The sequence below is a fragment of the Antechinus flavipes genome, chromosome X, assembly GCF_016432865.1.
Source record: "Antechinus flavipes isolate AdamAnt ecotype Samford, QLD, Australia chromosome X, AdamAnt_v2, whole genome shotgun sequence".
Taxonomy (NCBI): Eukaryota; Metazoa; Chordata; class Mammalia; order Dasyuromorphia; family Dasyuridae; genus Antechinus; species Antechinus flavipes.
The window spans coordinates 42,897,806-42,922,007 of NC_067404.1; the positions used below are offsets into that span (position 1 = coordinate 42,897,806).

At 42.3% G+C, this 24,202-nt stretch overlaps 1 protein-coding gene across 2 annotated transcripts in view; it reads left to right on the forward strand.

The window, feature by feature from the left end:
• The window catches only part of GPC4 (glypican 4), a 133,715-nt gene that overhangs the window by 71,605 nt on the left and 37,908 nt on the right, over window positions 1-24,202 (forward strand). For both annotated transcript variants that reach the window (XM_051968695.1, XM_051968694.1), the window contains exon 2: window positions 23,329-23,487. In XM_051968695.1, the coding sequence (XP_051824655.1) occupies window positions 23,329-23,487 (159 nt within the window). The remainder of the gene's footprint in view (window positions 1-23,328; window positions 23,488-24,202) is intronic.

Here is a 24,202-nt window from a genome sequence, read left to right on the forward strand (position 1 = left end):
AGTTCAATGGCCTTATTTTCTATATGGGGAAAAAAGGCCCAAAGTGGGGCAGTCCTCCCAGGCACAGTGGGCAGTGGTGGCAAATTTGTGCATTGGATCTGTATTTCTTGACTCCTCTCATGAATTCCCAGTATTGCTGTGGAATGGGAAAAAGGTCCTCAGGCAAAGACCTTCTCTGACTTTAGACTATATTGGATTATAATCGTGTGTCTTTGGGTAGATCTCTTTGGGTCTCAGTTTCCTCTTTTGTAAAATGAAGGGGTAGGGTTGAACTAGATGATCTCTGAGGTCCCTTTTGATCAACGATACAATTACCCTCTTCAGCGTGTCCTATCGTATGTCCAAAATGTGCATCGGCCACACTTGAGGCCCATGTGCAGCATACCACGTTTAGGGCAGTCGTATTTTTAGAATGAAAAACAGGGACATATTGTTTTCTCCATCCCCTCCTCTTCCCTTTTTCTCTATTTACTCTTTGCTCCCACTGATGTATTTTTGGTTTGTTTTGGTTCTCGCTCTCACTTAAGAGTCCTACCTGCTTTCTTGTCGTCTCTGACCTAGACAAGGGTGGTTTTGCTTTCTGGAATTCTGATTTACAGGAAAACAAATTGAGCCACTGTCGTATTCCAGAAAAAATTTCCTGCTCTGGCCCGAGCTGTGCTGATTTCAGGGCAGCCTCGGTTCAAGCTCCCAGGACAGGACCCCGAGATTTTGACTTTGGGGATGGCTGGAGCTCACCCCTCTCCAGCATGTGGTTGGGGAGCTGGATCTATTTCAGCATCTTATTTTTGTTCTCCTCTCGGATATTTTGGAAATATTTGTTTTGCCAGGCCCCGAGTTTTCTTGAAAGAAATAACGAAGTCCCCTGAATAGACATCATAGTAACCCTTCCCAAACAGGAATTTTGCTATATTTTAAAACCCATTCTCAGAACTCAACAGACATTCTTGCCGTGTTTACTTAACTCTTTCTCCCAGTGCTGGGGGAATAAAGAATGAATACCTTGGGGACAGGAAGCATCTGTTTTCGAGAGTTTGAATGAAGCTTCTGAATTGCTTCACCTGGCAAGATGCACAGACCTGCCAGCTGGCCTTTCACTCCTTGCTCTGGGCAAAAAGGAGAGAGAGCATGGTGGGAGCAGGACAGATTTGTTCTCTTTTGTGGGGTTGGGGTAGACGTCCCCTCAAGGGCTTAGGATGGCCTTACCGGGCAACCGAGTTTACCTTAATAAATCTCACGAACCTTTGGTCTGTGAACATCTCCGATCTTTGGAGAAATTACTCGGCTATCCTCTTGGGGGGAAATTGTATTTAAAGGTTTCATTGAGCAAGCAGTTTAATCCACAAGTTGGCCTAATGGCTATAGAGGATAGTCAAGTTAAGTTGGCAATCTGGGTTTCTTGGACAGAAGTGCTCTGTGTAAGCAAACTTTCTGACTTGTAAGCAAAGCTTTCTGAAACTTCATTATTTTGGACTTCAAATGATTCTAGAACCAGCACAGAAAGGGACCACAGAGTTCCCCTAGTCCAGACCTCCCTTTTTTCTCCAGGGAGATTTTAAGTAACTTGGCCAAAATCACACAGTAATGTTGGAAGTGGAATTTGAATTCAGATCCTCTGACTCCAGGGGCCGGTACTCTTTTCCCTGTGCCATGAAATCTCTCCTAAATCTATAGAATACATGTCCCTGTCTTAATAAACAGAGTATATATATTTTAGTACTTTCTTTTTTTAATTAAAGCTTTTTATTTTCAAAATATATGCATGGATAATTTGCAGCATTCACACTTGCAAAACCTTGTGTTCCAAATTTTTTCCCTTCCTTCCTCCCACCTCCTCCCCCAGATGGCAAGTAATCCAATGTATGTTAAACATGTGCAGTTCTTCTAGACATATCTTTTAATACTTTCGGGTCTATGATTTCATTGATGGGGCCTCCTTTCCTTGAGATCATTCAAGAAACTTTTTGAAAGAGATGCCTCATATGAAATCTCATCCTGGGCCCTGGGAAATGGCCAAAGCTTAGCCGTGACACAGTGCCTGTTCTCATGAAGCCATCGGACTGATGGGGAGGTGTATATGACACAGACAAGCACAGATAATTGAAATATACAGTATTATGTGGTCAGTGTTTGACCAAAGGGCTTACAAAGTGCTCTCATGAGGGGATCCTGGAAAGCTTCTCAGAGGGGGCGGCCTTTGAGTTGGGATTTAAAGACTGGGAAAAGGAGGTCAATAGATTAATGGAACCAGGATGAGATTTTAATTCAAGCATAAGGAGAAGCAAAGCATAGAAGTTACAGATCCCACCTTAAGTGGCCAGACAGGTGGGTTATACTTCTACTGTAGGAAAAAGACCGCCTGAATCTGGTGACAGAGAAATTGGCCTCCAATCCTGACTGTGATAAATCCACGACTCCATGATGTTAGTCACTACATTTCAGTTTAACTCCTCTGAAAACTGAAAAGGCTGGTCTCTTTAGCCTCTGAGATCCCTACCAGCTCTAGATTTGATTCTCTGACTGACCTAAGGTTGGAAAAGGCTTGTAGTCATTTCTCTTAACACACCTGACATCACCAGGAATTGCATTGTCAACCCTTAACTTCCGAGTAGCTGTTTCTAAGAATAAGTTATACCTATTGGCCAAAAGAGTTTCCTCCTTGAATTGCTTCCCAGCCTTCCCACGTAGCTCCTCTGGGAGCTTGAGCTACATTTCATTTACTGATTAAGTCTAGGACATCCTGTTTTGCCCCTATTTGATCTCATGCTTCTGGCCTATCACTGTGAATTTGGGATCCAAGGATTACCCTACAAGACAGACTTCTTTTTAGCCCAGTGTGACCTGTGATCACCCAGTATCCCCAGCTTTTCCCTTTAATAGATCCAAAAAGCATCTTCTTGGCCTTTGGATCCCTCGCAAGATGCACGTTGAAATTTTAGTTTGCCCCCTGTCTGGGTGGATTTCCCCTCCTCATTAGCATTTTGCTCATAGGCAATAAAAGATGTATTTAGTAAAGTAATATTCCACCGTGGCAATAGGCTTTTTTTTAACTCATGAATTTGAGGGTCTTTTAGTTTTGCTAACAGTTCACGTCTTGAAGAATTAAGACATACTCTCATAGGCCCTTCTTTGAAAATCCAAGCAGAAATGCATTAAGTATCCAGAATGAAAATATATACGGGTGATACTACAAATGGCTTTGCTAAAAGACAATAGTGTAAATTATTAAAAATCAGAATGGGGATTTAGCCCAATATTGTGAGTAGTCAAAGAAAAAACCTTTTCAGCTAATCACAGGATCTCAAGCATACCATCGTCGGGGGAAGAAGGTAACATACACGGAAAGAAAGGGGAATTGCTCATGAGATGTCTGCAACGGATCGTTCGGGTATCGGCACATGTTGGCAGTTGGCAGGGAAAGCAGGGACCCCAGAGAAAACAAGTGAGATTGAGAAAAATAACTTTCCCAGAGTGCGATTAAAAACGTCCTTGCTTGGCTCTATTGAAGCTCCTAGTCAGGCAAAAAGACCCAGTGAGGGGGAGCACAGACAAAGAAAGACTTTGTCCAGATCATTTCAGAGAGCGGGATCCTACCTGTAATAAGCCTGTAGTCTGTGGGAGAAGGCGAAGGTTCTCTGATCTCCAAGCTGGAAGGAAAACCAGCACCCTCGTTGGCAAGGAGCAGCTCTGATGAAGGCGGCCGCTACGCTGCAGTTTTCTAAGTAGATAGGATTGTCGTCTCCTGTTTTCTCAGAGCAGAAATGTCTTCTAAGTGCTCTTTGTTCTAGGCTATCTCTTTGTTCCAGTTTGACCTTGTAAACATGTTTCTTTTCTCTACACGTGAGCTGAGGGAAACATTATTATGAGATAGTGAAGTAACTTCTTCAAGGACCCACAAGAGCTTGTTGAACAAGGAAGCGAGGAGAGCCCCCTGTGGTGCTGTTCTGCTAGATTCTGACAAAGGAATCATAGGCTGGCCTTGCTCAGTCCTTCTGGACATTGCTTCTCTTCATTTTGTCTTGATCTTGGGTACAGCTTGATCCAAGAATTGTCAGTTTGTGTTGTATATCTTCATATCACTGTGGTCTTAAGTGGATGGAATAAAGGCAATACGGTCAGCTGGGGGGGGGCACTAGCCCTTTCAATGGAAGGACACAGTTGGCTCTTCAGGCAAGTCCTATCATCACCTTCGTAAGACTGCTTCTTCAGTACACCTGACTGTTCTTGGAGGGCCACCTGGGAGCAAGTCAATGGGCAGATGTGCCCCTTATGACCATTATTATAGCTTCCTGTCCCTACTGCCTTGCTTTTCTGATACTAAGTACCCTGGCTTTCCAAAAAATACTTGAAACAGTCTCTTTGTTTCTTTTAACTCATTTGATATTTTCCATCTTAACTTCTTCCCTACTGTTACCATGCCATTTTCCCTTTTCCCTTCCATTTGCTTCCCCTTTCTCTTCTCCTTCCCCTTCTCTTCTTATTTAGGCTGGAAGTCTAGTGGTCACTCACACATTTGATTCCTTTGCTAATCAGCTTTATCTTGCTTTTTCCAACCTGCCTCAGTTCTCCCCTTCTTAAGTAACCCGATGGCCCCCCGTTCTCGGTGGCCCACCATATCAGTGCCAAACAGTACAGAAATTCATTGCCTTGCCACACTATAATTCAGAACTCCCACTAGCCTCAGCTTCCCCAGCAGCAAGGAGCATGATTGATCTTTACACTATTGTTGCTACTGTATAGATTGTTCTCCTGGTTCTGCTCACTTCACTTTATCTCAGATCATATAAGTCTTTCCAGCTTTTCCTGAATATCATCCCCTTCCTGATTTCTTACAGCATAATAGTACTCCACAACATTCGTGTACTAGCATTTGTTCGGCTATTTCCAGTTGGAGGGACATCACCTCAGTTTCCAGTTCTTTGTCATCACAAAAGAGCTACTATAAATACTTTGTACATTAGGGTCCTTTTTCTCTTTTCTTTGATCTCCTTGGGATATAGACCTAATAGCCACATTGCTGGGTCAAAGGGTACGCACAGTTTTATAGCCCTTTGGGCACAGTTCCAAATTGTTCTCCAGAACGATTAGACGACTTTACGGCTCCACCAACAGTGCATTAGTGTTCCTATTTTCCCACATCCCCTCCAGCATTTGTTAATTTTTGAAACCTTTTATGATAATTGCTCAAAGAAGAGAACCCCCCCCCAATCACTTCTAGTTCCTTATATGCCCATTTGAAATACAGTTGACTTTTCCAGTGTTCTCTATCTGCAGCATAGTTATTCATTGTGATCTAACTTAAGAAAAGTTAGTCAAGTAAACTTAGCTTAGGGTGTTTGGCCATTGAACAAGAAATTAGCTAATGCCTGTTAAACAGAGATACTTTCTTTTACGGAGAGATTTACTAGGCATTGTTGGGAATGGGTTAAGTGATGCAAAAGCACTTTCAGGACAAGGGGAGGATCAGATACTACTGCCCCAGTAGGAGAGATCCAGGAGTCAGGAACATTAGCTCAAGGCTGTGCAAGAGGCTGTTAGGGTAGAGGAGCTTGACCCAGTTTATGAAAGACTCCCACATGGTGTTAGCATCTTCCAGATTTGTCCCTTGGTGTAAAGATGCTATTGCCTGCCCTCGTCATGGCCATACTTTTGCTAAAATAGAGTTGTATAACACATAGTGTGGAGAACTATTGTAAATCTTTATTATATTTGATTTACCCAGCCCAGAACTTTCTATTCATTGAGAAATACTGCACTTTGGAAATGGAGTTTCCATTTTTTCCAGTTCAAATAATAACAGTAGCTTCTATTTCTGGGAAGCTTTAAAGTTTACAATGGATTTTCCTCAGAATAAGTCTTAGGGAGTACAAGTATTCTGTCTCCATTTGAAAGATAAAGAAGGAAAATAAAGTTCTGAGGTCACCCAGTAAGTTACTGTCCAGTGGCATTCAAAGCCATGATCTTCTGAGCTAAGGTCCAACCCCTTTGCACTCTACATCAGTGTTTCTACTAAATACCCAATCAATAGTGAACTCAGTATCAAATTTGAACTTTCAAGCTGCATCAGTGAACAAACTCCCCACACTGACAAGAAGTGGAACTTCATCAAGGTTGGAAAGGTGGGAGAGAAGAAGGGACTGAGAAAACTAAGATACGTAGAGCCTTGGATCCTAGAAGGCCTGCTGCCTATGTCTGCTACATAGGTGTAAATCTCGGGGTCAAATTATAACCCCATTCCCAGACTCCAAATCTCTATCGTACTTTCTCCTTGCTCACTAAGTGTGGTAATGACAACTTTGCATATAAATATAAGCTGCTTTCCTTGCCTAGATGAGTTTTCTTTTTATGTTCACCGTCACCAAATAATACCTCGGTTTATAGTCAGAAAGATAAGAGAACAAAGAGTGCTCATGTTTGTTCCTTCTAGTTCTCGCCATCGTTAGACATTTAAGTAAAGGCTGGTGTTTACTAATTCATGCCAATAACGTTTCCCTGCTAAGTAATACTTTGAAAATAAGATGAGCATTTAACGTTGGCTGGCTTTTGGTCCCTGTCCTTCCAGGCAGGTTTAAAAATTGAGTCTCATTAGATCCTCTAAAGTCAAACACCAGAGGTTTATGGGAGATACCTGCCCATTCCAAGCAGAAAATAAGGCATTAAGGGGGAAAAACCAAGTGTGAAATACTATTTTTCTATATCTAAGACTACATGCTCTTATTTTTCCTACAGTAAAACAATGTCAAGCAATGGGACCAAGGAGAGCAAGAAATAAGCATTCAAAAAAGCCTTTTCATTTCTGATTGTAGGTCCTAGTTTGAAATTGCTTCCTTGGGTTTTCATAATCAGCATTTTCTTGATGCCCTTTGTTTTTACGTTGTATATCCATTTTCAGATATACATCCTCTAGCCTTCCTTCACAAGAGGAGACAAGCCAGGTAAGCAGCCAAGGGAGAGCCTGATGACATTTGTCCATTCTGCACCCCAGCTCTCTCATCTCCCCAAGGAAAAGCAGGACATACGTTTTTTAAGTGTTCTTTTCAGTGACATTATCATAGTTGTTAGGTAGGTTACATTCACTTTGCATCAGTTCATAGATTTCTAACCCGGTTTGTCCGAATTCCTCATACTTCATCTTTAAGTCACCCAGCACGGTTTGTGGAAGCTTTTCCGAATCTTTGGGCACCTGCTTTGTTTCTTCTTTGATTCAAATATCAAATATCAAAAAACTGCAATCTCCTTGCAGTTTTGGGGAAGTACCTTTTCCCCTCAAAGAAACCCCATTCTTCAGTGTATACCTGTCTAAACTCTCATTCTATTCTTGAGCCCTCTGACCTGAAGTGTTCCTCACAGTATTTTGACCTTGATTCAAGATTCTTTGACTTAATGTGATCCCACTCCCAGCTCTCCTTTCCCTAATGATCCCAGTATTTTTTGGTTGCTTCCTCTATCTATACATCTCCTCAGAGACTGGTTTCTGATGGGATTGGCGCTATGGCTTCCATCCCATCTCTCATCTCCCTGCCTCGGTTCAGCCTCTGTTGTCCTCCAAACTGCCCCGAGCGTAGAGGGTTGAACTGGATGATCACTAAGCAAGCATTTATTTCCCTTGTACCATTTTATGTGCCACGAATCTAAAGAAGGAAAAGCTTCCTACCCTCAAGGAGCTTATTTTGGAACGAGGGAGGCGACGAGTACATTTATTGGGATGGGTAGAGGAGAAAAACAAATAAATGCTAAGATTGTAGAGATCCCTTTCAGTTCTGGGATGTGGTGAAGACAAGCAGGTGGGCATAGTGGGTGACTGAGTTTGCCATGTCAGTGGCTGATGAGTCCAGGATTTAGGACTAAACTTAGTCCATAGAACCGAGGACCAGAAGCTCTTTTGAATCCAGCCAGGGTTTGGCCAGGTGGATCGAGCTATTGATCTGTCTCCAATTGTATTCCAATTATATTATTTCAGGTGCTTGTCACTGAGGGGGAGGAATGAATAAGCAGTCGGCCTCATTTGGAATGGATGAAGGGAAAGGCCGGGAGGGAGAAGACTGGTATTGAAGAAAATGTAACAAGGGAAGCAGCTTTTTTCCCCCCTATTGCCCAGACAGAGGGCCGATTCATTGAATGGCGAGCCATCTGGTGCGAGGCCTGTCTTTGGAGAGGCGGCGTGGGCAGTGGGGCATGGCCGATTCAATGAGTGCCATTATTAGTGGGGAGGCAGTGCAGTCCTGGAGGAAGAGCCTCAGACTTGGGCTCCGGAGGTCTGGGTTAGGTTCCATGTCGAGGATTCACTAGCCGGGTGATGGTGGGCGATGAGTCACCTTGATGTCCTCTTCTATAAAAATGGACATAACACCCGCTCTGTATTGCACTGAGAAAAGTACTTGGCTAGACCTAAGTGTGGATGCATGTGCTTAGTTTGGGGGGGGGGGCTTCATTTGGCATCCTAACAGATACAGAGGATTGTTTGGAGGGCCCTCGGAGGGAAGGCAACACAAGGTCAAGTGTATGCTCTGGCTGTATAACTATAGGGAGAGGAGAAAGAAAAGAAAGGAAGAAGGAAAGCAGATGTGATGGGATTTGGGACCAAAGCATCTTCTTTGCTTGATTGTTAATTCTTTTGCTTCTGCCTGTATCCTTGTTAAGGCTACGGGGTGTGGGGACGATGTTTGCCTCTTGGACATTTGCTATAATTCTCTAGTGCTCTATGATTGAAAAGGCAAGTTCCTTACAACTATCCTGGTGGCTCCAGATGCCAACTATTATATTCATTTTGTGTGTGGGGGGGGGAGTTGAGGCTCAGAAGGGAAGTGACTTACTCATGTTGATCTGGCTAATAAATGTCTAAGCTAAGATTTGAACTACGGTCTTTTGATTTTCTAAAGTTTTTTTTTCCTCTCCTTCCTCCCCCCTGTCCTTTTCTCTTTCCTTTTTTGTTTTGCTCTGTTATTTTTCCATTCGAGGCCAGATCATATCACCAATAAAAAAGAGAAACTATTGTAAGAAATAAAGCTTTTAGTGAAAAAAAGTACTCTTTTTTTAAGCTGCCCTGCCAATGGCAGATGCACTCCTCCCCCCTTCAATGTTTTCTTCCTTGTAGCCCCATTTCTCTGACAATGTAGCTAGCAGCTGTCACAAAACCTCCGGCTCGCTAGCAATCACTTGGACGGAGTGAGTGCCCGTTGATGACCCCTGATGTCTGTGTGTTCAAAGAAAAAGAGGCCCCCTCCTCTTTTCGAGTCTAGGAGGCTGGACCGGGGCTGGCCAAAACGATGTCTAGCTCTAACCCTGGGTCTTTCACAATTGGAAGACCTCTGAAACACTGCATGGGTTTCAACCCCCTCCAGCTGGTGAGTTTTTCCAGACATTGTCTTCTTACACGTCAATATCTCAATGGAGCCAGGAATTCGTCCATGTGTGGGCACTCTCTCCAATGGGGCTGATTGCTCCCCGGCCAGACCTTTGTCCTTCGAATTTCTGTTCTCTTCCAGATGCCTCACGGAGTGTCTAAAGCAAATGGTTGGAGGCCTTGTTTTAGATTTAAAATATTATTACATGGGTACCACCGTCACTGCACTCAGGCTGTCCGTACACAAGCTTTTGCTCTAGCCAACTATCTCACTTCCTGTTCCCATTTGTATCATCCACGTCCCTTCTTGGTGCACGGCTCGTCATTGGCAATATACTACAGCCAATATATCTGTCTATTTAGAATGACTTATTTCAAAGTCTAGGCCCTCCAGCAAGGAGATCTTTGTTGATTACCATTGAAGTAAACTTCTGGCACCCCGAGGGCTCCCTCTCATTCAAGGGACTCTTTCTCCTCTGGTCTGGGTCCTCAGTCTCTCTCTGCACCTCCATCTCTCCCTTTCTCCCTGTCTCCCTCCCTTCCTGTCTCTTTTTTCTCTTCCCCCTCTCTCCCCCTCCCCTTCCCTTTTTTTTCTGTCTCTCTTTCCCTCCCTTCTCTCTCCCTCTCTCTTCATTCATCTTTCTTCCATTCTTTCTCAGTGTTCATTCTGCTCTCCTTCTCTCCCAATCTTGCTCCCTTTCCTCTTTCTATCTCCCTCCTTCCAGATCTGTCTCTCTATCTGTGCATGTGGAAGCTGGGGCTCCTGTTTGGGAGCCCTGTCTCTGAGGCCTGCAGGGGCTTGTGAGGCAGCCTACTGCAAGTGGCTGCCTGCCTTGTTGCTCTCTCTTCTTGTCATCCAGCTGACAAAGAAGCCACTCCTTTCCACCCTGCTGTGCAAACAGCCCGAAGCGAGCCTTTAAAGATCATAAATATATTAATTACATGTTCGTTCAGTCCCTAAGACTGCAGTCATCATTATAAAAGGAAACTCAGAAACCAGTGGGGAAAAGAGCATGACAGCCCAGCCAAAGACTTTCATTACAACAACCTGTGTTTTGCATCTGACACCTTTTTATCAGAGGTTTTTCAGAACCTGGAGTACCTAGGAACTGTTCCCCTTAGATTAGGGTTTCTTAACTTGTCTCGTGCCACGGAACCTTCTGGCAGTCTACTGGGTAAAATCTAGGAGATCTCTCCTCAGAATAAGGTTTTTAAATGCATCAAATAAAATACACAGAATTAAAGGAAACAGATTATATTGAAATACAAGTGGGTGGGGAGTGTGACGTAAAAAATTCCCAGACCCTAAGTTAAGGAGCACTGATGTAGACTAGAACATCATTGGATTTAGAGCTGGAAGGGACTGGAAGGTCAGCTAGTTCCAATCCCTCATTTTATGTGGGAGAAAATTGAGGTCTAGAGAGAAAGGACTTGCCCATGAGAAAGATGTGAACCAGAAGGGGTAGGATTCAAACCCCCATCCCCTGGTTGCAAATCTGGCTTTCTTCCTATGGGAACATGGATTTAAAATGGACTAAATGATTCTGATCCCTTAGGTTCCTTTGTTAGCACTAACATTCAGTCACTCTAAAGAAATATAGAAATGAGTTCATTTGCAGACAGGCCTATTTTATAAGAGGACCCAATTTGCTGCACCTTATGAAAACCGAGTAAAAATAAGCACGCCTCAAAACATGATTTACATGAATTCAAATAGTTAGAATTACCCCTGACTGGAGTTAAGCAGACTAAACTGTGAACTCAACTAAAGCCTGTTTAGTAAATTCAGGAACGTTTGAAGGGGTTTTTATTGGGGGTGGGGAACTCTTGTGAATTTTGCTCCGATGGTTTGGAAAAGCAGAGAATGGCCATGCAAGAACGCTTGTCTCTACTTGGGTAGGTAAGGACCTGATTAAACTGATTAGGTTAAGTTAGTACTTAGTGACCCTAATGGCTTGAAGTGGCCATTTTGGTAAGATCTGAATGTGTTTGAATATATCACAGATTTTTGTCTGATGATGTCTTCACTGTACCGCTGTCAGAATCCCTTGATATGAACGTGTTTGAAGATTGGATAGATCCAGGAGAACCACAGACTACCTTTCTCTTAGCCCTCTGGAAGGTGAGGGCAGCAGGGCCTCAGATATCTCAGAACAACCCTGTGTAAGATCTATTTCCCTGGTAGCTCCCAACACAACCTGTCATCTGTTACACAAAATGGAAGTGAAAGTTCGCATCTGTATCAGTCCCAGAAACCTCTCCTGTTATTCTTTGTTTGGGCTGTGGAGAAGGATGATAATCCCAGAGGTAAAGAAGAGTGAGGAAATCCCTAAAAGCTAGAAAAATCACCACTCCCCTCCTCCAGATCCTCTTTTGCTTATCTCTTAAGTTGCAATAGGGTGTGGAGTAAAGCTTTTGTAGTTTTTTGTATCCATATATAGCATCTGGCAGGATGCTCGATAAATACTATGTTACGGCCTTGGCCACATTATCATGTAACTGTTAGGTCAGGGGTGAATTTGGGGGAAGCAACTGGATCCTTGGCCATGGTTTCCACTGAGGGACATGCTGGGCAGTTCCCTTGAAATTTACCGGACCGGTTGGGGGTACTACTAAAACGCACCAGATGTTCTAGGCCTAAAATAACCCAGTATGCGACCATAAATTGCCAGGACCCTGGGGCCCCTCTGTGAGAGGTTTGAAGGCAAATAAGAGTGAGACTGTAGACCCATCGGACCAAAATAAAGAGTAGGATCACCGAAGACTTAAACATAATCTACTAGGGGGAAATAACATTGTTTTTTGTAAGAGAATTCCTGGCTAATTGATCAGAACATGCTGAGGAGGTAATGTGTGTCATTAAAGGGAAAACAGTGCTGTTAATTTTTGAGCCTTTCAGACAGCTGTTTTTAATAAAGTCTGAGTAAACTCAAGAAACTGAGTCACCGTGGGGGTTTCGGTGAGCGTTTGATCATTTTGTAGAGCCTGGCTTAGAGATGGACAACAAAGGTAGGGATAACTGAGCACCTCTCTGGAGTAGGAAACAGTGGGAATCCCCCAGGGCTTTGTTCTGGGCTCCTTTTATTCTCCCACTTTTAAAGGGCCCGAAGGAGGTAGTTCACAGTGGTGCCTCCAGGTTTGTGGGTGATACTAGTCTCTTCCACTTAACACCCAAAGGACCTAACAGACTTGTAGGCTTAGTCATTCTCACCCATGCTTCATTAGTACCCACAAAGCACTCGTAGCAACAAACTCCAGCCAGTTAGCCAGAGGCAACATTGGGTTCAGCATGTTGAAGAATTTTGCAACCATTAGAGTCGGCTACAAAGAATCAAATGGGCAGAAGTGATTCCCATGTCACCGAACTTGTTTATTCAAAAGCTGAATGGTCATTTTGAATATGGAATATTTTGAGGGCAAGCAAAGCTTAGAGGCATTACTCTGGACAGATGTGGGGCACTGGACTTTGGCTCTCTGAATCGAGGCTGGATGACCACTTGGTATATTTTAGAGGGGGGTTGGACTTGAGAGTCTCTTGGTCACTTCCAACTTAGAGATTGGGATCAGAAGACTTGGGTCTAGTCTTAGTTCCATTACTATATAAACTTAGGCAGGTCCTTTCCCTCCCTGTGCTTCCATGCCCTTCTGTCTATTGGATCTAATGATCCCTAAGGGCCCTGCCAGCTGTAACACTGTGTAGACTCTTTTGAAAGCAGAAGATAGTAATATTGACCTATGTTCTAAGCTACGTGTTCCAAAACCAAGTCTGTGGTTTCCATCTGGACTGGACGGGTTGGTGACAACTTGAGTCCCTACCTTCAGTTCGATGCAGGAATGGCAGGCGAAATGAGAAGGGTGGTGAGAATGTTGGGGCTGGGCCATTGTGACTATCTGCCAGAGACCATCTTTTTCATTATTCTAATGATGCCAAATGGCGATGAATCACCAGTATAACTCTGGAAGTGGCAAAATGGCACTTGACCTCAAGGGGCAATGGAGAGATAAATGGTAGTCATGAACAGGCTGGAGGATATTACCAGTGGCTGGTGTGTGCATGAGAAGAAATGAAAAAGGCACCAGAGAACCATAAAGAGATCAAATCAATCCGCAGAAGTGAGGGATGGACGGCTTAATATTTTAAAATATCTAAAAGGAAGCTGCAAAAGCTCTGGCTGGATCCTCTATGGACAATAGATGCAAAGCCAAAGAACAGAATCGCCTGGGAAGAGAAAACCTGAATGGGTTGAGCTTTGTAGCCATATGGGGAGTGCCCACACCAATGGATCAGGAGTCCACTGAAGTGGGTAGTTGTTATATCTATTTGAGAGGTAAGGAAATTGACTGAGGCTCAAAGAGTAAGTTTTGGCAGCGGGAGACACTTCCAAGGTCTCTCTTGATGCGGAGTCTCTTGTTCCTTCCACTCTTTATCATGCTATCTATAAGGGAGGATGTACCCTGTCCAGTAGGTGGGGAGCAACCACACATGGTCTGGAAACCCACATCAACAGAACTGCACAGCAGATGGTCCATTCCCCCATCTGTGTTCTCAGAGTTTTTGCCTTGTGCCGCAGTTTATGAGAGCTTTGATCTCGTGGTACAAAACCAGCCTCATACCCCTTCATGGCCAGGAGCAGGGACTGATTGAAGAGTGGCTCTGGGGCCTGAATTGTATTAGAGTGAGAAGGCTGCACATCCCCGAGCACAAGGGCGGTGAGGATTATGTGTGAAGTGCGGTCAGAGGGATGTAATGAGGTGAGAAGAACAGAAACAGAAATGCTCCCCCCATTATTTTATTGCCTTCTGCCTGTGATTTCTGAGGGGTGTTTGATGCAGTTGGAAATCTAGTTTCCGAATCTCATTTTTCTTTATCAGAAGGAACTCTCGAGAGCACTGAGAATTACTTGGTGGTAATGCTTTCCTGATAACCTTTGGAAGACCTGGCATTTTTACTACCTTTTTACCAGACAGTCCACCTCCAATCTGTTGTACGGTTTTGTATTTTGTTTTGGTGAGAATTTTTAGGTTGTGGAACTCAGAAGAGAAGAAAAAGAAGAGGTGAAAACAGATACTCTCCACATTCTTCCCTTCTCCCCCAACCCCAGCCAAGAAAAAAAAATGATGAGGATTCCAGCAATAGAATACCGCAGACTCGTGCATGGTTAAAAACCCCAAGCTCAGCCATCTTCACACTCAGAATGACTATTCTGTTGCTTATCGCCCAACATAGAGTAAACTAATGTGCTTGATTTTGGCCATCGATCTTAGAGCTGGGAAAGACTTCTTGGATGATGGAAGAGATATTCTATGTTAAATGATGGTCATAGTCTCTTGTTCCATTGTTTTCTGAAAACGGTAATAATATCCATTATGTATAATGAGTTAAAAGCTTACTGTCATGCAGTAATTAGAATGGAAGCCTAGTGTGAGAGTGGATAGATTAGTACCATCACTGAGATCTAGCGTTGTGTGGGACAGCCCTTCAGAGCCCATGGTGCCTTCATTGGCACCCTGTCGTATGCAGCAAGTTACCCTCCGACGGTGGATTTGATTTATGTGGCAACCAAGTGCCACGAACCATTTGGAGTAATTTCTGATAAGCAAAGGGACCAGTGAAAAAGACCAATCTAGAGTAATATTCTCTGTTTTTCCAACCTCCTATAATGCAATGCTTATAGCCAACTCATAAACTGGCTCTAAAGACTATTCTCCAAAGAGGATGCAAGAAATAATTTGAGCTATGGGAGAGTCATTGAATAGAGTAGAACCTCTCCCAAGAGGCAGCATGAAGTGATGCAAAAAAACCAAAAAACAACAAACATATTTCATTCTAGGATAGCAAAGTAGGAAGAAATCATGACATTGCCTTCTGTATCACAGAAGGCCTCAGGAGAGAGAGGAGATACTCATAGAAATCCTTCATGTGAACAGCAAGTATTGCCCATGATTGGAGCATGGGACTCCAGAAGTATTAAGCATAATTTTTTCAGATTGCCAGTTTTAGATGATACTCTTTAATGGAATTTGCCTTACAATAAAGAAACAAAACATGTTTAACCCATATTAAATTGCTTGCTGGCTTGGGGAGAGGGGAGAGAGAACCAGGTTTTGCAAAGGTAAATGTTGAAAACTATCTTTACATGGATTTGGAAAAATAAAATCGTATTTTAAAAAGAGCTACAAAAAGAAGCTAAGTATAGCAAAAGAGACTACCACTACAGTGTACTATCTTAATAATGGAGGGCTTATTTTGCATTGATAGCCCTCCTGCTAAAAGGAGGGAGGCTTTCCTTACTTTGAGTGCTCCAGAACCATACTTTTTAGATATCTTGCATTATAATACCAGTGAGAAAACCATCCCTTCTTATAACAAATAACAAAAAAAAAGAGATAAAAAGGAAACTACACTAAAAGGAACACCTCATTGAAGTTCAGTGCACACAGTGTAATACACCCATCCCTGCCCCACCCCTCCAACGTACCCCTCTGCTGAAAAAGGAGGGAGGTACATTTTCCTAGCTCTTCTTCAGTTCCAAGCTTAGTCATTGTAATCACACAATATCCACATTAATTTCCTTGGTGATATTGTTTCCACATAAGTATTATTTATATTATTTTCATAACTCTGTTTTCCTCTTTCCCCATCTATTCATCAGTCAATCAGTATATATTTATTAAGCACCTACTATGTGCCAGGCATTATGCTAAGTACTGGGGTACAAAAAGAAGCAAAAGACAGTTCCTGATCTCAAGGAGTGGACAGTCTAAGAAATCAGTCATTTCATTCTTCCCTGAATCCTTTCTGTTTCCATTTCCTTGTGTTGAAGTAATTATATATTATATTTAAGTAGCACTTGGGGCACCTATTTTATTTCTAGTTCCTTGCTACAAAATGTACTGCTATATAGGGCTGTTAGGTGGTAGAATAGATAAAGCGCACTGGGTTTGGAATTAGAAAGACTCATCTCCTTGCCTCAGATACTAACTAGTTTGTATGACCCTGGGCCAATCGCCTCACCCTGATTATCTCAGTTTCTTCATCTGTAAAATGAGCTAGAGAAGGAAATGGTGAACTACTCCAGTATCTCTGCCAAGTAATCTCCAAAAGGCGGCACAAAGAGTTGGGCACGAATGAAAGGCTTGAACAATGATAACAGCGTATTGTTATATATATTTTGGTTTATGTTGCATCTTTCCCCTATATCCTTGACCTCCTTGGAGTGTAGTGAGATCTTCAAGTCAAAGGATGTGGACATTTTTATTCACTTCCTCTATACAATTCTAAATTTCTTTCTAGAATGGTTGGCTCAGTTCACAGCTCTACTTATACTGTTTGTATATATGTCTTTCCAGAGCCCCTCCTTGACTGTATTCACATCTTTTGTTATCCCCCCCCCCCATTTCCAGTGTATCAAGTGTATCCAGCGTTAAAAATCTCTTTAGTTGTTTTGATTTACGGTTCTCTCATTAGTGATCTGAAGCAGTCTTAGTTTGCTAAGAAACTGTAGTGCTTTGGGGAATTGTTAATATCTTTTGACCACATATTCATTGAGGAAGGCATTTTAGTTTTATATATTCATTCCTATTGTTTTTCATTCTTTTTCTGGATGTTTTTGTTCTTAACTCTACAAAGCATTTCCTTAGTATTTTGATTAGTTTAGCACCCAAGTCATAATTTAGGTAGTATTGTCATTTTTATTATATGAGCACTTCAATTATTTCCACCATTCTTTATGTCTTTTAAGAGTATTTTGTAATTGTATTCATGAGGATCTTAAGCATGCCTTGGTAAATAGGCTCCCAGACATTGTGTGCATTTTGTAGTTATTGTGGCTTGGACTTATTTCTCGTATTTCCTCCTGGCTTTTGTTACTGTTATACAGAAACGCTATTCATTTTGTAACCTGCTAATTCCTGGAAGCTCTTTATTATCTCAGTTACTCTCTTTGCCGATTTTCTGAGGGTAAACCATCCTATTGTCAGCAAATAAGGATGGTTTTGTGCTTACGTCTTTAATGTCTTTCTCCTGATTTATGGCTAGCGTGAACACTTATAGAACCATGTCAATTAGCAGTGGGCAAAGTGGATATCCTTACATTACTCTTTTATTTGTGGGGAACTTTCATAAAAAGCAGCCAAATGCACCAAATTTTCCCATCGGAGATTGCATTATGCTCGTTTACAAACCAGACGTGAAGTCCCTCTGTCCTGCCCCGCTTTGATGTCTCCGACAGTGCTTCCCACCCCGTGGTCTGAAGGGAGTGCACACTTCTATCTGGACATCATGTGTCTTTTATTAAGGTCTATTGATTGCAAAAAGAATCCTAAGTTGAAGACCCGCAGCTTGAAAATTAAAGAACCATCTAGGGATCATTTGTCCACCTTGCTTAGTTTAGAGAGGAAGAACTTGAAGTCCAGAGTAAATGATTTGCTTAAGTTAGGGGCAAAGATGGGATTCAAACTCGGATTCCCCGACTAAATGACTGCACCCCAACTTTGCACACACCCGCGCGCGCGTGTGTGTGTGTGTGTGTGTGTGTGTGTGTGTGTGTGTGTGTGAAAGAGACATAGAGAAGAAAGGGAGAAGAGAGAAAGAAAGGAGAAAGGGAGAAATGCAAAGAGAAAGATGTAAAATGAAGAGATTTGACCTTAAAAGGGGATTCTTAGTTTTGCAAAGTCTACGAAGCATTGCTCTATGATTTATATACTTTGTTGAGGCCTGATTTTTTTTTCTCCCTGAAGCTATTGCACATTCACTGTGTTGGGAAGGAGGGAGGCTGGATTAATACACCCATTCTCCACTGTCCCCCATTCTCCCCCGCCCCTGCCCATTATTTAAGAGCTTTGGAGGCTTTCTTTGTCCCCAGGAATTAGAGGGTTGTGAATGCCTCCGGAGTTCCTTTGGTAGCTTAGAAAGGGAGAAGGGTACTTGTCTCTCTTGCCTTATCATACTCTGTGACCCCTGAAGTCAGATGTTTGTAGCTTTCTGGATTCCCAGCAAAGAAGACAATTTTAATCTGAGGAAGAATAGAAATCGGGACAAAGTTAGGGAGTGTGAGCAGTGAAAAAAATTAGCTGAATTTGAGCTTTAAAAAGCTCCAAGTTTTCCTGGGGTCAGGTTTCCTTCATGTTTGAGCTTCGAAAATGAAGGTTTGTTTTCAATCACCTTTTTCATGGAAGGAGTGGGGCTTGGGAAAACTCAAAGTAAGCACCCTCTCCATGTGTGCCCTTTGTTCCAGCTTACTGATCTCATTCTCCTCTAGAATACAAGTACTTACTGGAATTCTACTTCAGACTCTCTAATGTCTTCCTCCAACTAAAGTAATAACAATCCTTTGTTCTCTCGATTTAGATGTGAGGTATAAATAAGGGAGTGGAAGTTATAGTGCCCCCATTTTACAGATAATAACATCTCCTTTCCCCTCTTCTCTTTTCCCTTTTAAGTCTATTAGTAGGGGCCAGAAGCTGGAATTCCCCTAACTCAAAGCCTCTGAAATTGTGGGTCACGACCCCACATGGGGTCATGTAACTGAATGTCGGGGTCATGAAAAATTTGGCAACACTAAAAGGCATCAAATTCCACCGAGATTTAAAATTCTTTATGTAAAAATAAACAAGCACATCTATCTTATTAGTATGCAAATTTGCTTTGGCCCTTAAAAAGTGGTAAAATTATAGGGATGCCAAGGAATCGTTTTAAAATAAATTTCTTTGTGATTTATTATCAGTGTTTGCTTCGCGTACCTTTTTTCTGATCAATTTAAAAATTTTACCAATCGATCGCTTAAACAATAGATCCGATCGTCCCTGGTAAGTTTAAAATTGAAATTTTAGTCTGCGAGTTCTAAAGAGTCACTATAAAATGCTTTTTAATGGTAATAATACCAAATGACAGAATTGTAAAGATAGGAGAGGCCTTTAGTATAAGCTGTTAATTTTCTAAATGGAAAAATCGATATATACCTATATTCCCGGTATCGTCTAAAAATTTCTTGGGCAAAAGGGTCACAAGTGGAAAAAGTTTAAGAAGCCTTGGTCTGACTCCCTCCTTTTTGACACCTTCTCGCTTTATAGGTTGTAATAGAAATCTTTTCATTTGAATTTGGTTTAGGTACAGACATCTCTAATTCTGCACCTGTAGTCATGTGTGAATTGAATAGAACAAAAATACTGGCTTTTTTTTTATTTTTGTAGTACCTAATGTACCACCGTGTGTAACAATACTGCTGTCTCTCAGAACCATAGAATGCTTAAGCTGGAAGGGACCTGGAAGATGAGATAGGTCAAAAGAAAATACATTCCTTGAGACAGCTAAGGGGCGCAGTGGATAGAGCTCCAGCCCTAGAGTCAAGAGGACCTGAATTCAAATCTGGCCTCAGACACTCACCACCTCCTAGCTGTGTGACCCTGGGCAAGTCACTTAATCCCAATTGCCTCAGCAGAAAAAAAATAACATTCATTAATCACTCAGGGTGAATAGGAGAATCAGCACTTGACTGTGGGTGACTTGACATCAAATTGTATAATCTTTGTATTGTATTTACTGCTGCCTTCCCAAAATTCTGCTGATGTTATCAGTGTTGATACCATCGCCATGTTACCCACCTTCTCATCCTGTGAGATCCTTAGCCATGTTTTCCCAGTATTCCTCCATGAAAGAGCTAACCCAACATAGGTAGATTTCAAGCCCTTCTCTCTTTAGCATTCTATGGGCATCAAGGTGGCACATGGGGACCCACATTTTCTGATCATACATTTTCCGGCTCATATCTTCTTTTTTATTTGTATTTTTTTTTTGCAAGCCATTTGGCATTAAAGGACTTGCCCACAGTCACACAGCTAGTAAGCATTAAGTGTCTGAGGCCGGAATTGAACTTGGGTTCTCCTGAATCTTGCTTTATCTACTAGGCCAACTTGGTGCCCCTCTGGCTGATATCTTCTCTACTATTTTTTTTTTGTATAAAAAGTATAGAAGGTAGTACACCACAGCCTTTTTAATGCCCATCATGCATTTATCCATTGCCCTTTGGGTCAATCACCTGCAATACTGATGGGGAAGGGGAGAGCAGAACATTTTTAAAGTTTCTACTGCTGTCACAGAGTTTACGTTCTTCTTGGGGAACACAATTGCACACAGAGATACGTAAATATAAGTGATTTTGAGAGATGGTAAACACACTTGCACACACAGATATCTAAATATAAGTGATTTTGAGAGAGGGTGAACACAATTGTACACACAGATACACAAATATAAGTGATTTTGAGAGAGGGTGAACACAATTGTACACACAGATACACAAATGTAAGTGATTTTTGAGGGAGGGTGAACACAATTGCACACACAGATACATAAATATGAGTGATTTTGAGAGATGGTGAACACACTTGCACACACAGATATCTAAATATGAGTGATTTTTGAGGGAGGGTGAACACAAATGTACACACGCACACACAGTTATGTAAATACAAAATTATTTTGAGACAGAGGGTGAACATCTGGTAAATTTTGAGACAGAGGGTGATCCTGATAAAGGAACTGCTTCTTGAAGGAAGCGCGGATTCTAGCAGGGGAGGAAAGAAAGCATTGCTTATGGGGGCGACCACTTGTACAAAGAAATGGGCTGTAAAACAGGAGCAGCACAAGTATTATCTGAATGATTCCTATGCTTCCATACGCCAAATACTACTGATGCCGTGAGTACGATGACTTTGGTCTTCCTTCCGCTAGAAATCATTCTTGCCCATCCATCCTTGGGCTACTCTTGTTCTTTCCCTCCTTGAAGTTCACCACTGGGAATCTTCTTGCTTTTATGACCTAAGTGGGATACCAGTGGAGCACATAAGCAGTCCATGGGCTTTTTCTTCCTCTCAATGTGTGACCGACCTGCCTTGTGTCTACAGGCCAGTGGCAATTCTGCCATCTGTTTTTTACAGCCGTTTTCCAGTAACATTTATTATTGCGACTCACTATCGAAGAGTCTCGTTGGCTACGTTTCTGCTCCTGGGTGTGTAGTACCTTCCCCAATGCATAGAACGGCTCTTTGCCGCTGCTTTTACCGCCCGGCTGCTTCTTGGGATTTTCTGGCCTTTGGGGGCTTTTTTTTGTTCTTGGATTTAGTCGTCTCCAAGTGGCCCTTCAGTGTTTTTGAGGACCCCAGTCAGGATTAGGTGGACATCGATTCTTTTGCTAGCCCATTAAGCGTCTTGCCCTACTCTCCAAAAATCCTTGGGAATTCATTGCATTTCACAGCTGAGCCTTTGAAAAGAATCTGGGAAGTCAGCAGGTCACATGTGGTGGATGGGTCGTAGCTGGGGCGGCAGCCACCACTGTGTAAGTCATCCAGCCCTCTATTAACACAGTTGTTCATTTGAGTCGGTCAGTATTTGCTTCCACTTTGAACATCTCCATTGACTATTCTTAGCCTGTGGTGCTGTGGACATTCTTTCACAAATACCCCCGAATACAATGACTGTTTGGGGGGGCTACCTCATTGTTAAAGATCCGATGAATACAGCAGAATAAAAACCACAGGCCAGAAACTCAGAAAGACACTCTGGGCTAATTTCCCTGTTAAATATGCCCCAGAATTCAAGTGAAAATTCCTGCTGTGACTTTTCAGACCTTGGGAAGAAGTGGATTATTGGTGTGTGTGTGTGTGTGTGTGTGTGTGTGTGTGTGTGTGTGTGTGTGTGTGTCTGTGTCTGTGTGTGTGTAGGGTGGCTATTGGTAATAGAAAAACCAGCGTTGGACCAAAGACTTTCCCTTTGGCCTTTAGTTTCCTCATCTGAAAAATGGGACGATAATCTTTATACTTCTTCTGTCACAGGGTGGAAATGAGGAAAATAACTTGGGATAAAAATTAAAGGCATCTAGTTTTAGAGGTAGGAGGTCAACTAGTCCAGCTGTCTTTTTTTTAATAGATGAGCAAACTGTTCCAGAAAAGTGAAGTCATGAGGTTAAGATGACCCTGCTGGGACTTGAACCTTTGCTCTGACTCAAAATCTAATCCTCTTACCACTGGGCAGTGTGGTAACTGCTAATGTGAAATCCAATCTCTGTGATATCATGGTCAAAATCCCTACCAGACTGTTTACAGAAATCCCTAGATCAACGATGATTTTCTTTGGGTACTCCCAATTTCTACTGCCCTTGAATCTTGGTTTTCAGTTGGTTTCTGTGCCATACAGTTGTCTGGTGGTCAGAGGCTTCACTTGTACCAAATAGAACTTTTTCATTCAAGAATCTCCCGTCCTCTTCAGAAAGTCACCTTGAATCATATTTCTTATTCTTGCACTCCTTCCCCCATTTCAATGTTCTTTTTTAGTCATATACCCCTTTTAGTCTTTCAGTTAAAATTGTTCCAACCTTGTTACTGTCTACAAGCTTTCATCTTATACATCTCCTCCCTTTCTCAGCCAGACTCCTTGAAGAAGTTGTCTATACTCATTGCCTTCCCTTGTCTGCCTTACTCCTCAACCCTCTGCCAACTGGCTTCCACACTCATTACTCAGAGTGAAAGGGCTCGCTCCAAAGCGATCAGTTGTCCACCAAGTCCCCCCAAGCCTTAACTAGTCAGTCAGACCCTCACACCGGGAACTCTCCGTGCTACGGAGATGCTTCTAATATTTAGACACGCACCGGCAGATGATTCATGGGGAATCGAGGCTCGGGCTAGTGAAGGATCAAATGGAGTGTCCTCCCAAAGAAGTTTCTGGGAACCAAAGATGAAAAGTCTTTTTTTCTTGTAATATGTTTTTACCTGCACTTTCTCCATGATCTTGAAACCTGCAATTCCCTCTCTGATTTTCATGTGGTATCTTTCCATTTCTCCTTCACTCCTGTCATCTGAACTCCAAGGCTTCTTCTCTAGACTCACCGGCGGTGAACAGGACTGAGTCCCAGAATGAGCGCCCACCCCATGTTTTTTCCCAGTCGGTGACTGTGTCAATAACCTGCGTCTCTGCTCTGTTCCATTTTGCAGGCGATCATCTGAAAATCTGTGCTCAAGGTTATACATGCTGCTCTCAAGAAATGGAAGAGAAGTATCGACAGCAGAGCAAAGAGGATTTCCGTAGTGCTGTTGGGGAGCATTGCAATGCTCTACAGAACATGTTTGCTTCCCGGTACAAGAAATTTGATGGTGAGTAGTGGAAATTCAGTTTCTAAACCTGTTCTTTGTCGAATGTCTAGTTTCTCGAGGGAAAGAGAGGGCAGAAATGTCTATGTATGTGTGTGTGTGTGTGTATGTGTATATATATATATATATATATATATATATATATATATATATATATATATATATACACATACACACACACACACACATATATATACCATATGTGTGTGTGTGTATGTGTGTATAGTTGACTCTATGTGTATAAAGTCTTCCCTGTTATATACTAGAAACATGTTGAGAGCCTAGTATGTTTCTTCCCCCAAAATTTGACTGTTAAGATTGGAGAGGACTAGTAAGACCATCCCTTTGCTCTTTTTCTCCTAGCTCCTATCTGTAAAATGGAAGTCTACTTGGCATATATAATTACAAAGGGATACTATATGGGATAGCATATTGTAGTTGAAAAAGCACTGGCTTTAAAGTTAGAGGTCTTGGGTTCAAATCCAGATTCTGCCAAAGGCTCTGCCTCTCATAATCTGTGTGACCTTAAACAAAGGCCCACTCTTGGGCCTTAGGAGACTTCGTCTATAAAATGAATAAGTTGGACCAGCCAGTCTCTAAGGTAGTAGATAGAATACTGGACTGGGAGTCTGGAAAACCTGGTTTTAAAACTCATTGCAGATAACTGGCTATGTGACTTGAGAAGAGCCACCTTTTCCTAGGCCTTATGTTCTCCTTC